This window comes from Rousettus aegyptiacus, unplaced genomic scaffold, assembly GCF_014176215.1.
Source record: "Rousettus aegyptiacus isolate mRouAeg1 unplaced genomic scaffold, mRouAeg1.p scaffold_m13_p_1, whole genome shotgun sequence".
Classification (NCBI taxonomy): domain Eukaryota; kingdom Metazoa; phylum Chordata; class Mammalia; order Chiroptera; family Pteropodidae; genus Rousettus; species Rousettus aegyptiacus.
In genome coordinates this window covers 37,711,165-37,726,197 of record NW_023416284.1, presented here as the reverse complement: position 1 = coordinate 37,726,197, position 15,033 = coordinate 37,711,165, and the positions used below count along the sequence as shown (strand labels likewise).

At 38.3% G+C, this 15,033-nt stretch overlaps 1 protein-coding gene across 1 annotated transcript in view; it reads right to left on the bottom strand.

Annotated features, from left to right (window-relative positions):
• The window catches only part of C8A (complement C8 alpha chain), a 48,777-nt gene extending 37,521 nt beyond the window's left edge, over nt 1–11,256 (bottom strand). The window contains exons 1-2 of the mRNA XM_016159930.2: nt 11,065–11,256; nt 1,414–1,516 (exon numbers count right to left, since the gene is read on the bottom strand). Of these exons, the coding sequence (XP_016015416.2) occupies nt 1,414–1,516; nt 11,065–11,141 (180 nt within the window). The 5' untranslated portion in view covers nt 11,142–11,256. The remainder of the gene's footprint in view (nt 1–1,413; nt 1,517–11,064) is intronic.
• Nucleotides 11,257–15,033: the final 3,777 nt, after the last annotated feature.

The following is a 15,033-nucleotide window of genomic DNA, read 5'->3' as shown; positions in this document are numbered from 1 at the left end:
GAGAATAAATTTCTGTTGTTTTAAGCCACCTAGTTTGTGGCAATTTGTTACAGCAGACTCAGACAACTAATACAGGATGTCAAAGCAAAATGAGCATTTTGGGGGGCAAATACTGTGAAGCAGGGGCAATCTAGGATTCTTTGGCATATCTCAGGGACGGGGGAGGCAGAGTAATGAATTTCAGGCTCAGAGTTGAATAAACTAGGTAGAGATTGTGTTTCCACCTCTCTGTGGTTTTGAATGGCTTATCAAACCTTCACAGGGTACTTTCACACCTAGCTGAAGCGTAGGTCTGGGGTGAGGTGGACAACCAGCTAACTGCAAAAGCTCAGTCAAGAGAAGGGCAGAGCTTAACTCAAGGCATTGGGAGTGGGGTTGGAGAGGAGGGCACAGATAGTAATTATAAAAACAGCTAACATCTGCCAAATGTCATAAGTGCTTTGCATGCATTACTCATATAACGTTTATAGTAACTGTGATGTAAGCTTGGTTACTATTCCCATTTATAGATAAGGAATCAAAGGCACAGAGAGGATAAAAAGTATACCCAAAGTAACACAGCAAATAAGATGCAAAGCCAGAATCAGGACTGCAGAATCAGAGCATATACCTTTAGAGTTGACAGTAATGTGTCAATAGACAAGGTTCGAGCAGTGATGTACAACTGCTAGAGGTGGGAGCCTGGATACATTGCACCCTGGGTGCATCCAGTAAAGCCACATGTTGTCTGTAGCGAGTTTAAAACACTAATAAAAGAGAATAGAAGTTAGTCTGCTTTTTTATTATGACTGTGAGCCAACGATTCTGAACAAAGACAGAATTTTAATATTCCTTCCTGCCACAGAACAGTATTGAAGAAAGCTCCCAGCCTCTCCCTTTCCTTGGTATACCCCTGAGTTTAGCCACCATTTTGGGTCACTTGGAACCTCTTAGATGTTCAAGACACTCATTCGTTCATTGGGTGCATCAGTCTTTTCAAACCATGAAAGTAGAATCCTAGGGAACACCCTTCACGGCATGTTCTGGTTTATCTCAGCTCACTGTGGATCATGGAAGCTAGGCATTTTGTTACTAAGCTAATAGCCCCTCCAAATGAGGCTCCTTAGAAAGCAATAGATTGGTCGGGACCCAGAGAGGCCATCAAGAATCAGTGTGCCCCTGTCCAAATAACCATTTTTCTGCATATAAGCCGTAACGTACACACCTTTTGCAGCCCCACCATTTAATGCCCTCCAATAAAATCAGGGGAGGCAGAAAAAGTGCTGCCATCCATGTGTCCATGGCTTTTTTCTATTTCTAGACCCAATTTCTCCCCAGACTTCCAGACATATAGACCTGGTTGCTTAAGTCCATTTGAATGCCTAGTATGCAATTCAAATATCAAATGCCCCCAAACTGGCCATAATGTCTTACCATTTTGTCCTGGCATGGAAAGCAGTCTGTCCACTCTGACCAGCTGCTTAGCTGGCACGCAACTGCTTTGGGAACGAAACTCTCGGCAGCCCGACTTACTCTCCTAAAGAGAAGAAAGAACCCTGTTTCAATTTAAAATTTATTATGATTATTTGTATTTTTGTCATTAAAAATTCAAGAAGTCTTTTATTATGACGATATCTTAAGTGAAAACAGATGCCGAACTTTTCCCAGCTTCATTGAGGTATAATTGACCAAAAAATTGTTTATATATTTAAGTTATACGATGTAATAGTTTGATGTACATATACATTGTGAAATGTATATCACACTCATCACTTCACATAGTTACCTTTTTTGGAGGGGGTGAGAACATTTAAGAGCTACTCTTTTAGCAAATTTCAAGTATATAATACAATATTGTTAACTCTTGTCACCATGCTGTACATTAGATCCCCAGAACTTATTCACCCTATAACCAAAACTCTGACCAACTTCTCCCCATGTCTCCCACTCCTCGGTCCCTAGTAAACACCTACTCTCTGGTTGTATGAGTTCAACGATTTTAGATTCCACATATAAGAGAGATCATGTAGTATTGTCTTTCTCTGTCTGGCTTATTTCACTTCGCATAATGTCCTCCAGCTTCATCAATGTTGTCACAAATGGCAGGATCTTCTTCTTTTTTTTTTTTTATGACTGAACCTATGCTGAATTTTCTAACTTGTAAAGTGTGCCCATTGATTTGGGCATCTGGGTACCTGTAGCAGAGGAACTCGAGGCAATATCTCAAGATATTCCCTTAACCTTCAAGTTATCTGGTGGTGGAAGTGGAGATAGAGTAGGGAGAGAGGGACATGTCCACTGATGCACAGTTACTCTTACTTGGAAGGCTTGGGTGCAAGGGTACTTCCAATGTTTGAACAAGTCTATCTTCCTTCTTAAGAACTGCATGGCTGTCTTTAAAACAAAACGATTTATTGCCTTTTCTTTTTTTTTTTTTTCAATTTCTTTTATTGTGGTAAAATCCAGATAATATAAAATTTACCACCTTAACCCCTTTTAAGCGTACAGCTCAGTGCCATTACGTACATTCATGTCATGTGCAGCCATCACCACCACGCCTCTCCAGAGCTCCTTTCACCTCCCTGCATCAATTTCGAGATGCAAAACTTAAGCACAGAAAAAGACTGTGCACATACATTTTCCTTCCAGTCAACCACAGTTCTAGGAAATGAAGAATGAAAATTTATTTTGTTTCTGCTGTATGCATGTGTGATGTGGGAGGGTCTATAGAAAATCCTTCTATTAATCCTATGTGAATTCTATGTGGATCAAATTATTCAAGTTTTAGAGAGACGAGTGCTGAAGGAGGCTAACATTTTTTGAAGACTCAGAGTAGCAGAAAGCCCAGGGGTTAAGAACATGGGGTCTGGGATGAGAGGATTGAGTTTGAATCTTAGCCATGTGCTGACTTGGAAAAGTTGAGCAAGTTACTTAATTTCTCTGAGCTCCAGCTTTCCCATCTGTAGAACTATGTTAAAAATAACATTACTTACTAGGATTATTGAAAGCACATTAAAATGCGTATGAACTGTTTATTAAGGATTGGCTTTTATTATTACATGCTAGAATATTACATGGATTGTCTCATTGAATGTCTATAATGATCCTGGGAGGTAAATATTATCAGATCTATTTTATATATAAGAAAGTTGAGATTCCTTAAAGCTAAATAACCCCTGAAGTCATAGCCCAGGGGTGACAGAGGCAGAATTTGAACTAGTTGGTTTGATGGCAAAGCCCATTTCTGGTTTCTCATCATGCTTGCCTGGTTCCAAGCCTGAGCCACTTCCCACAGCATCATCGCTGTGGCTGCAGTTTCAAAGCCTGGTCAGCCCACTGAACAAAATAGGAGGAATGTCTGTTACCCCCACAACTGACACAACCTCTGATAGCCAGGCAGCCTCTGCTGTGATGAATGGCACAGTTATCTCCCTGGTATAGGGAAAATAGTGATTTAAATGTCATGCTAATTGTGTCATGAGCAGCTCATGGTGAATGATGATATCTAGATTGAGACCCTGGACAAGGAGCCATGAGACAGTCAGGAAAGGGATGCTCATCTTTAACACTGGTTCTCATACTTGGATCCCAGGACCCTTTTACACTCTAACACATTATTGAGGGCTCCAAAGAGCTTCCGTTTCAGTGGGCTAGATATAGCAATACTCATGAAATTCAAAATAAGAACTGAGAAAAATTTTAAATATATATGTAATCATTTAAAATTATAATAATAAATACACTATGTGTTACCATATATAACATAATTTTACTAAAAAGTGCACTTTCTAAAAATAATAATTAGTGAAAGAAATATCACTGATCTATATTTTTGCAAATGTCTTTAATGTCTGCTTTAGCCGAAAGCATCGAGATTCTCATTTCTGCTTTTTCATTCAATCTGTTGTTTTATTTTGCTTTGGTTGAAGTCTATGAAGAAAATCCAGCCTGACACATTTATGAAACTGAAAAATTTATGGAGTTGAGGAGTATGTTAATAGTCTTTTCGGATAACTGTGGATATGTTTCTTTGATACTACACCAAAACTTGACAAGTGATAATTTTTTAAATATTAGTTCTAGTGTGGAATCTGAAAGCATATCAACGATTTTTTTTATACCCTGTGACATTAAAATTTATTGGTTTATGTACACTTTGAAAGGATCTGACACCCATACATGATTTTTGTAACATTAGTCATGGGAAATTTGGAAAATAAGGGTTCACTGAGTGTGCATACTTTAAAAATATTAACATATTGTTATATAATATACAAGTCAAATGTATTACTATCCCCAATGATCTCATCAAGCTCATAGTAGTGGGTATGTTTTATAAAATTTTAATTTTTTGCTTGAAAGTTCAAATTTTGTGTTTGATAACAAATAATGTTATTTGGTTTCCTTGAAGTTATAGGCTTTCTGTTCATCTTTGAGACAATGTCTGCCAAATATCTAAGCCTGAATAACTGTAGTGTGGCAGTTATCCTGTTGAAAAAAAGCAGCTACTTTGACTTACAACTCAAATGTCTGCTTTTTCTCAAGACAGCCATCATACTTCAGTGGAAAAGCAATTCTTTATATGTTCTTCTCATTTTAAATTCGGAATGTTTAAATAACATGTATTTAAAAATTGAGGGTTAGTGAAATTAATAATTTTGACTGTTTCAAAAAAGACTTGCTAAAGTAAAACTTAATTTCTTTCCTGTGAGTTTGGCGCCACTGCCTTGATTTGTATCAAGGACACAGTAGTTTCATCTGCCATTACTTTTTTTGTCTGCCATTACTTTACCATTGGTGCAAATATCTGCATCTCACTATAGAATTATCAAGATTTTGTCATTGTAAGCCTACAGAGGCTGCATTATGATGTCAAAATGGAAGAAAACAGTTTTAATGGATGGAGGCAATGCCTAGACAGAGCAGCGCTATGTTGCTGTAGTTTTTTAAAGGGTAAATGTCTTAGTAGCATGTGATTTCTTTGAACTTCACAGACCCCCTTGAAAAGATCTTAGGGACTCCCTGGGGTCTATAGATCATACTTTGAGAAACTCTGATCTATAAAATGATGCTAGTATATAACGCCACCCCTACTATCCCTTCAAATAAAATTTCAGTGCTCAGCTCTGAATATTCCTCTCTATTTCACTTCCTTTGATTGCTCTAGAAGACCTTATCATCCATAAAAATGAGCCATCCAATACTTTGCCCTTTCATTTACTCCTTTTCTTCATATCTGATGATCTTTTTCTTTACTCCACTATCTTCCATGGTCACCTCCTGGACCTTCTAACTTTCTGAAACAGCTCCTCCTCCACATCACTAATTCATGAGTCACCTGTGAATAGTGATTGTGGACTCCACAGCCTCTTCTCATCTATCTTAGATGCTCAAAGATTCCTACTGTACTTCTGTTTGGACCTCACTGGGGCTTTCATTCTCTTGACACCTAAGCTGTCTCTCCTTTCATTTCCCTTTATAACTAGTTTTGATTCCATGATCCATAATTTAAAAATCTCACCTATATCCTAAATTTTTGGATCCCATTCTTCTCTTAATCACATCTACCTCTATAACTCAATCCTGAATGAATCCAATTAATCTAGCTCTTTACCTGTTTAACTCAGAGATATCTTTCTATTTTTCATAAACTTCAGCTCTTTAGGGAAACATTGCTCAGACTATTTAGATACCTCCCTTCATATGATTTGATCAAGCTCTGCACATCTTCTTCTCAACACTTAATTATCACTTTTGTAAATGTGTATAATTTCTGTTTTCTCCAGCAGATTGTAAATTTTATGAAAGCAGGTAGTGTCTGTATGTTCACTACTGAAGTTATGGTACCAGGCTCAAGGAAGCTGCTCAGTCAATAGTTAGGAAAAGAAAAAAAGAAGGAAGGGAGGGATGAAGGGATAAAAGTAAGAATGTAGGGAGGAAAGAAAGAAGAAAAGAAGGAAAGTAGGTAGGCAAGAAGGAAGGAAAAGAATGATACTAATTTATGGAAATAGAATGGCATTATTCCAAGATTCATTTAAACCTAATTTTTAGTTAAAATATAATTAAATAATGCTACTATCTAGACATTCAAATGGCACAAGGTTTGGTCTATATGTCATTTTGCCAATAGATTGTCCTCATAATAAAAGTTTGAAGCATAGGAACATGGAGAAAGACAAGGATTCTAATCACCGAAAGGTGGGAGAGAAGGTACAGAGTGAAGAATTGACAGCAGAAAATGACTTCAGCATTAGTTCTGCATCTCACTGTAGAACTGTCAAGATAATGTCATTGTAAGCCCACAGAGACTGCATTATGATGTCAAAATGGAAGGAAACAGTATTAATGGATAGAAGCAGAAGCCTAGTCAGAGCAGTGCTGTGTTGCCATAGTTTTAAAAGCTTTGTGACATGATGTCTAGACAGAGGCACACACAGTAATGCTATCACTGAAGCAAGAGTACAGAAGGTACACAAGGACCATTCATTAAGTCATTACAAGGCTCCAACCTTCTAGCCAATATCAATATGACCAGCATTTTCTCTTATCATCCCAATAAATTTTTTAATGTGGTGTATTTTTTTGCTGATTATAAAAGCAATACATTCTCATTAAAGAGAACATAGAAAAGATTATAAAAGAAAACAATTGACCCAAGTCCTATCACCATTAATATTTTGTTACATTTCCTGTCACTCTTTATTTCAATAACATAGTTGAAGTCATACCGATGGTTACATTTTATATCCTAGCACCTGATACTGTAGCAGAATGTCAACTACCATGGCTGCACATTGTTCCACTCACCTAACATCAAACAATTAGACTATTGAGCACCCAGTTTTTCTGTGTTCTAGTTGCTTAATGAAGATATATCCTATAGAATCGGATGCCTGAGTTGAAGCATTTGAGTGATTTAAAGTTTATGACAAATAGAGCAAAACGGCTTTCCAAAAGAATTGTATCATTTTTTTTTCAATTACTTAAGGAGACATTAATAAATCTGTGGGATAGTAAATCTTGGCAAATAGTTTTACAGTATCTCCCAGCTACTGAAAATCTACTCAAGCAATGAGACATTTTAATATTGAACACTGGGATTCAAGAGTCTTTGATTCTAGTTTTTAGTTTACATGTACCTTGCTGTGCTACTATATTCAAGTTTATTTAACTATCTGGCTTTTAGGTTTTTCCTCTGTAGAAGTATACAAGTCAACATAGTGCTATTGCAGGGTTTCTCAAAGTTTGTTCTGTGGAGTACTAATTCCTGAGATATGCACCTGAGATGGAGGATAAAAGAAGAAAAATTTTAGTCTAATACGTTTGGATAAACTACATACAGTACACCACTTTTGGATATTTAAAATGCCCAATAACATAAAAAGGCTCTTAGAAGTTCTGCATTATACTTAACCCAGCATCAACCCAATTTTTGGAACACCGTTCATTTCTTTTTTCATCTAACATGTTTAAGACTATGTATGTAACATAGTTAAGAAACACTGTTGCAATTTGTAAAAGGGTCGAGTCCCCTGAACATGCATTTAAATCCTGTTTCTTACTGCACTTCAATTTTCTTACAGCTATAAAACAGGGATTATATCTTGTGAAACTCTTTTAAATATGGAGTGAAATAATATATGTAAAGCCCTGAGCACAAGCCTAACATACATGTTAATTTCTTATCTCTAAGCTTCTCAAGCCTATACATGCTCATCAAACCTCTCCATATTTGTCAAAAATGTATTGAATACCTACTCTTTATAGGTCTGTGGACTAGTGTGATGCTTCCCATCTGCCTTTTTAAACAAGGTGGCATATTGGACAAAGGGCATAAAACCTGGAGTTAAACATACAACTTGCAAGTCAAATGCTTGACCCAGTATAAGGCCGCCTTGGCAATTTAGAATACAAAATAATTAATTGGCTACCAGTCCTAAACTAGAAGGTCAGAAGTCCTAACACCGATTATTGCCAGGGGGCCACCTAATAAGATGGCTCAGCTTATATTCGAAGTTGATTGTCACTAATTATATCATCTTGAGCCAGTTCTATTCTGTTACGTGGAAATGATGTTGTGAAACTAAAGAATTTTAAATTTGACTTTGAAAGCACTGAGTCTCCAGTGACCTCCATACTGCTGAATCCATTGGAGAGTTGTCTGGCTTGGTCTCATGTGCCCTCTGTTAACCACTGTTTCCTTCGTGAAGTCTTTCTCTCTTGGATCTCAACACCACACTTTCTTGCTCCCTTCCTACCTCAGTTACCAGTTCTCCTGACTTCTCTAAAAACTGGAATTCTTCAGGGTACAGTCTTGCCTTTCTTTTTGCTTTCTGCTTTTCTCACTCTTTAGAAAGTGAGATGCATGTCCTGGCCTTCGCATACCATCTATATTAACGCCTCCTAAATGTAGGTCTTCAACCTAAACCACTCCTCTGAAATACTGCTTTGTTCATCCAACTGCCTAATTTATATCTTCGTTAGGTACTTCTCAGGCATGGCAAATTTAATGGCTCCAAATATAAACTCTTAATTTTCTTCTTTTAACCAGCTCCTCTCTCTGGTTTTTAACCCACCTCTGTAAGTGGAACCGCCATAACACACAGTTGCTCAAGGCAGATAGATAGCTAGCAGTGGTCTTTAGTTTCTTTCCTCCCCTCATCCACCACACCCAGTCCTTGGGAAATTTCTTTCAATTTTACCTTCAAAATGTATCTCAAATATCTTCCCTTCTGCTGATCTCTACTGCCCTTGGCCTAATTCAAGGTACCATTAGCTCTCGCCCAGATAATTGCTGTGGCCTCCAGTGGGCTAAGACCTTCCACTTCCCCTTCCTCAAATCCCTTCTCTGTATCAGCATGATTTTTTTTTTTAATTAGAAATCAGATAATATCCCTCTTTCATAAGAGCCTCCAGTGTTTTCTTTTTGTTTGTTTCTTTCTTTTATATGACATATAGACTAAAATGCAAATTCTCCATCATGTACCCTGGGCTCTCTGCTATCTGGTCTCCACTTACCTCTTTGACATCCTCTCATGGCACAATCCCGTGCTCCCATGCTCCTCCCATCCTTCAGGTCCACAAACATGACAAGCCATTTCCCATGGTGCGGTCTAGCACATGCTGATCTCTTCATCCTCCTCTACTCATCACATGGTTTCTCCTTACTCTCCTTCATATCTCAGCTTAAATGCCATCCCTGCAGAGAGCCCCCCCTAACCAACCTATCTTCAGATCGCTCTGATAATGTCTATCGAAAGGCCCTATTTGTTTCTTTCATAATATTTATCGCGAATTTTATTAAAATGTTTTCTTTACATGTTTATTGACTGACTCGATCACTACAATTAAATTCCATGAGTGTACGGTTATTATCTGTCTAGATCACCACCTAACACATGTAAGTAAAATCTTACATGAACCCTAATGTTGAAAATGTATGATCTACTTCTACATTTCTAAGGTACACTTTTATTTTTATAAGCTCATGTTTACCATTTTCTTTTTATAAAGTCAATAGAAAAGAAATGAGGTTGTTTGAGAAAAACATTTTAAAACAATGAAGATGATGTAAGATTTTACTTGGGAAAAAGGAGTGCCATTGTTGTTTTTTTAAGTGTTTGAAATCACCGACTAGTCTAGAGGATCCATGACAACTGGCACGTTATAAATTTGTTCTAATTTTCATCAACCATCAGAGAGAATGGAAACACCCCAAAATGACAATAGCAATCATACAACACCACTGGCAACAGCTTTCACTGAATGCTTGCTAAGAACCAGGCATTGTTCTAAGTACTTTCCATGCATTTAATTCTCCCTCTTGCTTTCCTTTCATTTTATAGCTCAGAAAACTTAAATAACTAGCCTAGGAGCACATAAATAAGAAATGCCAGTGCCAGAATTTGAACCCAGTAAGGTTATTTCATCATGTGGTTTTCTGTTTTCAAAGCCAGGCATTAGACAGAAAGACCTCATGATTTTCTACTTCAGCACTTTGTAAAGTATTTAATTGGTTCTCTTTTGCCTTGGTTTCAAATTTGCCTCTTCGCTGGTCTGTCTTATTTGATAAGTTCATCAAACATCAGGACTCTTTGTTCATTTTCAAAAAGGATTACAATGATAAGCTTTTATAATTAAGAGTATCTCGACAGAGATTTCCTTAACCACAATTTTCTTGCTTTTATCTTCTAATTATTAGAGATGAATTTTCTGATTTTTTTCAAAATTGTGTTTGCTTTAAATACAAGTTGCAAATTAATTGCTTATAAAAATGCTTTCTCCCCTTCTGAACTGTTAAAGAAAATCTCTCTTGCTCTACCATTTAAAAGCAATAATGATTCAAAATTGAATTATCCAACAAGAATTTGAATAACATAACTCTAATTACAATCGTCAATGTTTGAGAGTATGGGCTGTTTTAAAACTGTCTCAAAGGTGAAATTAAGGAGCAATTTAAGCACCACAAAATACTTAATATTGAGATATAAAAAACATAAGGCCAGGTTAGAAAATCAAGGACATGGTATGGGCAAAATGCAATGTACGTATGAAAATATCACTTCCATTACCTCACAGAATAAGAGGATCTCGTTTCTATGAAATTACAGAGACTCTCTATGGTTTCCTATCTTTCCCAAGATGATTTTCCCTAAATTATCTAATTTTATCCTCCCTCGAACACTATGAGCCAGATATTTTTATGATTCACAACCAGATAAGAAGTTAACTGTCCAACATTATTCAAGAGAACTATTATTTATTAAACTTAGTATATTTTATATCGAGAATCTTATTTCATCTTTGTTAACTCTTTTAGAAGAGACATTATTAGTCTTATTTTACAGATAGGGAAACTAAAGCTCAAAGAAATTGTTTTCCTCCAGATTATTCAGCTCCTGAGTATTAGAGCTATAATTTGCATACAGGCCCTTATGGCTCCAAGTCTTTCACTGAATTAGTAATAGCATTAAAAAAAAAAAATCACATTCTAACCCACAACAGCCTGTTGCAAACATGAAAGTATCTTAGTTCCCCACCAGGTAATTTTCGTGTGCAAATTTTGCAGAGGCATGGCTGACTTACCAGTTCACCTTCTCCTGGATGGTTACCCCAGGGTGACAAGTCATCAAAGACAAGATGAAGAAAGCAACAGCAAACATCTCATCCAAAAGCTACACCTTGTATTACCTAAAATGAATAAACAATCTATTCAGGGAGTTGGGGTATAAGATGTCTACAAGCTGAGACCCGTAAGATCTAATGTTTGAAACTAACGGAACTCACTCAATTCTCATTCAGATGTGGTTAATTAATTACTAGGATTATTGATTAGCCAAACACCCTAAAATCCCAGACACCAAAGGCCACTGTCCTTCAGACCTTTTGAAAAACAATATCCATATGATTGAAGAAAGGATGAAATTTATTTAACCAATACCAGCTTAGCAAAAGAATCTTATTTTCAAAATGAAGCATAAGCCAAACCAAGATACAGTTCTAGAATTCATGGTCTTTTCTGAGTGACACTTTAAACTTCTGAAGTCAGTTCAATTTGTTTTACAAGATTGAAACAAGGCTAATACTGGTATGTCAGCTCAGCCACAAATAGCCAGCAAAACATAGGAAATACTGTTATGTGGAAGTTTTACAATGTACTGCCAAACATCTGGAACCTGAGAAATATGGGTAGTTGAATGGACTTTCCACTTTTCATCCAGACATTAAACATTATCAAGATCCAGGCTTTTAGCATGGGGAGCAGGCCTCTCCCTACAACAGTGTCTCAACTAGGGGTGATTCTGGCCCTTAGGGGACATTTGGCAATGACCAGAGACATTTGCGCTTGTCACAGCTTTGCAGGTTGTACTACTGGCATCTAGTGGGTAGAGGACAGGGATGCTGCTAAACATCCTATGATGCACAGGACCGTCCCACAGCAAAGAATTATTTAACTTAAAATGCCAAAAGTGCCAAGGTTGGGAAACACTGCCCCACAAAAAGTCTTGCCTCCCTTCTCTTGAACCTTGTAATTATGGTGAATTTTTTCCTTTTAACACGTAGACAATATTGTCCTCCTTCTTAAACCATCTCCTTCTTGAGATTTCTCCAATACCTTTCTTCTTACCCAAGACCTCAGTAGCATTCAGGACTCTTCCTTAAGCTCTGCTTACCTGTGTCATCCTCCATCACTCAACATGGTCACTTCGATTCTGTCATATTTCCTCTGTAATATTTTCCCTCTGAGCTTTTCTTCTTCATTCTCCCTTCCTTTGATCCATTTCAGAGCCTCAGCTCTCTCTGAAATTATCATAATAGACTCCTACTGAGTCTCTGTTTCTTCTCACTCCAAACCTCCCTGTACATTGTTGCTGAATTTGTCTTCAAGAAAACTGCCTTCAACAACATTGTTCTCCTGCACAGAAGCCTTCAATGGCTCCCACATCATCCATAAAATTAGAAGTTCAAATTCCTCCATAAATGAGCCCAAGCAACCTGTGCAACCTTATCATCCACAACCCTCTAATTACTCTCCACATTGTAGTCCGGGCTCCCCTTACCTCCCTCACTTTCCCAGGGCCATGACTTTGATCTTGCTGGACCCTCTGCCTGAACTTCCTTTACTCATTGTCTCCTACCCTTCTGCCAACTGTCTTCTTAAAAAGCAGTCCCATCATTGATCCTTGGTTAATGGCCCTATCTGGAAGGTATCTCCTTGTGATCTTTGAATCTTATAAAGACATTACCAGCACTTTTCGTTTTTGCCTCATATTGTGTTTTTCTAAGGAAGTGGGGGTAGTTGTTGAAAGTGAAAATTTTGTTAGGATAAATTCTGTGTCATTATTCTTTAGAAACACATATCACTTAATACTGAATCTTTAATAAGTGTTGATTCGGTGAATTAGCAAATGAATTACTTAAAATCATTTACTATTTTATAACACTTTTAGGTATATTTTCTCATACAATCCTCAAAATAATCTTGTAAGATAAATATTATTATGAAAAGCAGCAGTCCCCAACCTTTTTGGCACCAGGGAGCAGTGCTCCTATGAGAATCTAATGCCTGATGATCTGAGGTGGAGCTGAGGTGGTGATGCTAGTGCTGGGGAGTGACTGAAAATACAGATGAAGCTTCACTTGTTCATCTGCCATTCACCTCCTGCTGTTCCAGTTCCTAACAGGCCACAGACTGGTACTGGTCTGTGGCCCGGGGGTTGGGGACCCTTGATGAAGAGAATCCTGGGAGTCAGAGAGATGGTGACTAAGGTGGAAAATAGAAGCAAGATATATAGAGTGCCAGGCCCTATGTCTTTCACATTACATGATGTAAAACAAATTTTCAATCTAATCTTCACAGTGACCTTGAAAGGCTAATAATAAGATTGCTGTTTTGAAGATGAGGTATTGAATTTCAGAGTGGGTGAGTAATTTGCCAGCAATTGCACAGCTGGTGAGTCTCAGAGTCATGGATTTATAATCTGTTTAACTTTAAAATCTGAAATCTCTTTTGGTCTGGTCACACAACTACTAAGCGGTATATCCGGACTAAGACCTGGGTCTTCTATCTCCAAGTCCAGTTTTCTGCTGATTATGCCTTAGCTCAGAGAACGAATATCACTTCCAGAGGACAAAGAAAGCAAAATAAAGTGAATGGGGAGATCATCACAGGCAGGATCAAAAGAGAAAAAGCTAAGTCAAATGGGATCATTTCACATCCTGTGACTAAGTGTGGTGTGTGTGTGTGTGTCTGTTGGAATGGGAGTGGGACACTCATCTGCCTTGAGCCAGGATGCTCTAAGATGAATGGGAAATGCCAAAACATTTTTAGGTTTGCATATGTGGATTTCACCTTAATTGTAGTATTCTGTGATCAAAGATAGATAGTTATAAAACGCCATGCAGAGGAGACAGTGAGATGGCAATTCATTTCGAAGACACATTGCTTGTCTTAGGGAAACACTTTCCACTATCTAAATCAGCTCATGAGTTATGGCCTCGGAGCAGAACATGTCCCGTGTTGTCCCAGACTGCCTCTGCAGGGCGGCATCCATGTCTGTGCTCTCTGAAAAGCCTTAGAAAGTCGATGCTACATTCCCTCTGTGCTGGGCCTGCAGCTTGCCCAATGCAGATAGGAGATCAAAATTCTGCAAATCTAATGCAAATAGAGGCAATTTGCTAGAATGGAAAGAACACAGCTGTAGGTCAGAAAGCACCAGTAACCAGTTATTGTCCCTTAGCCTAGTTTCTTTATCTGTAAAATGGATAAAATAATACCTATCAGGATAGGATTGAAGAGCTGAAGACTAAATGAGGAAATCTATCCTCAAAGGGGATTTTGAACAGTTGTTGCTTGTTTGTTTCAACAGCACTTGTCCTCTCTCTGCTCCTCCTTCCCAGTATCTCTTCACCTGCTTTCATGAGGGAGCTTTCATTTAGTACAATGGAGGAGAAAGTGGAAGAAAGGAGGGGCCTGGTAAAGAGAGTAATGGTGGAGGATGGAGTGTTGGAGGTCCCCGTTCAAGTGCCCTCCTGAGCTGATTTTGAGGCCTTCTGAAGGGAGGATGCTACCACAGAGGCTGAGAGAATGATTTCAGCAATAGGGCCCAGGTAACAAATGAGTAGAGGTTCTAGTACTATTCCAGCACCTCAAGTGCTGAAAAGTTTTGGACCAATTCAATGTAGCAACTCCAGCTTGGAATCGGCCAGTCTCACGATGGCCAGAAGCAAACAAAGCTTCTTCAAGCAGCTTACTGGTTGGCAGATGCCCATGGCAGAGTGGACAGTTTCATGAGTTTCTTTGAGATATCCCCTGAGGAGCAAGAGGGTGTGTGTGTGTGTGTGTGTGTGTGTGTGTGTGTGTGTGTGTGTTAGGTATCCAACACTGAGTCCACAGACAGTATGTGAGAGCCGCCGTCCTCTGCCTTGCCTTCCCCACCCTCCTTTCTCAGCCCTTTGTAAGGCTGCACGTCTAGGTGTCTGCTCCTCCTCCTGGCTGCTTTCATCAGTCCTGGACGTGGCCAACAGACATTAGTGGTGGGTTTTCGGCTGGGA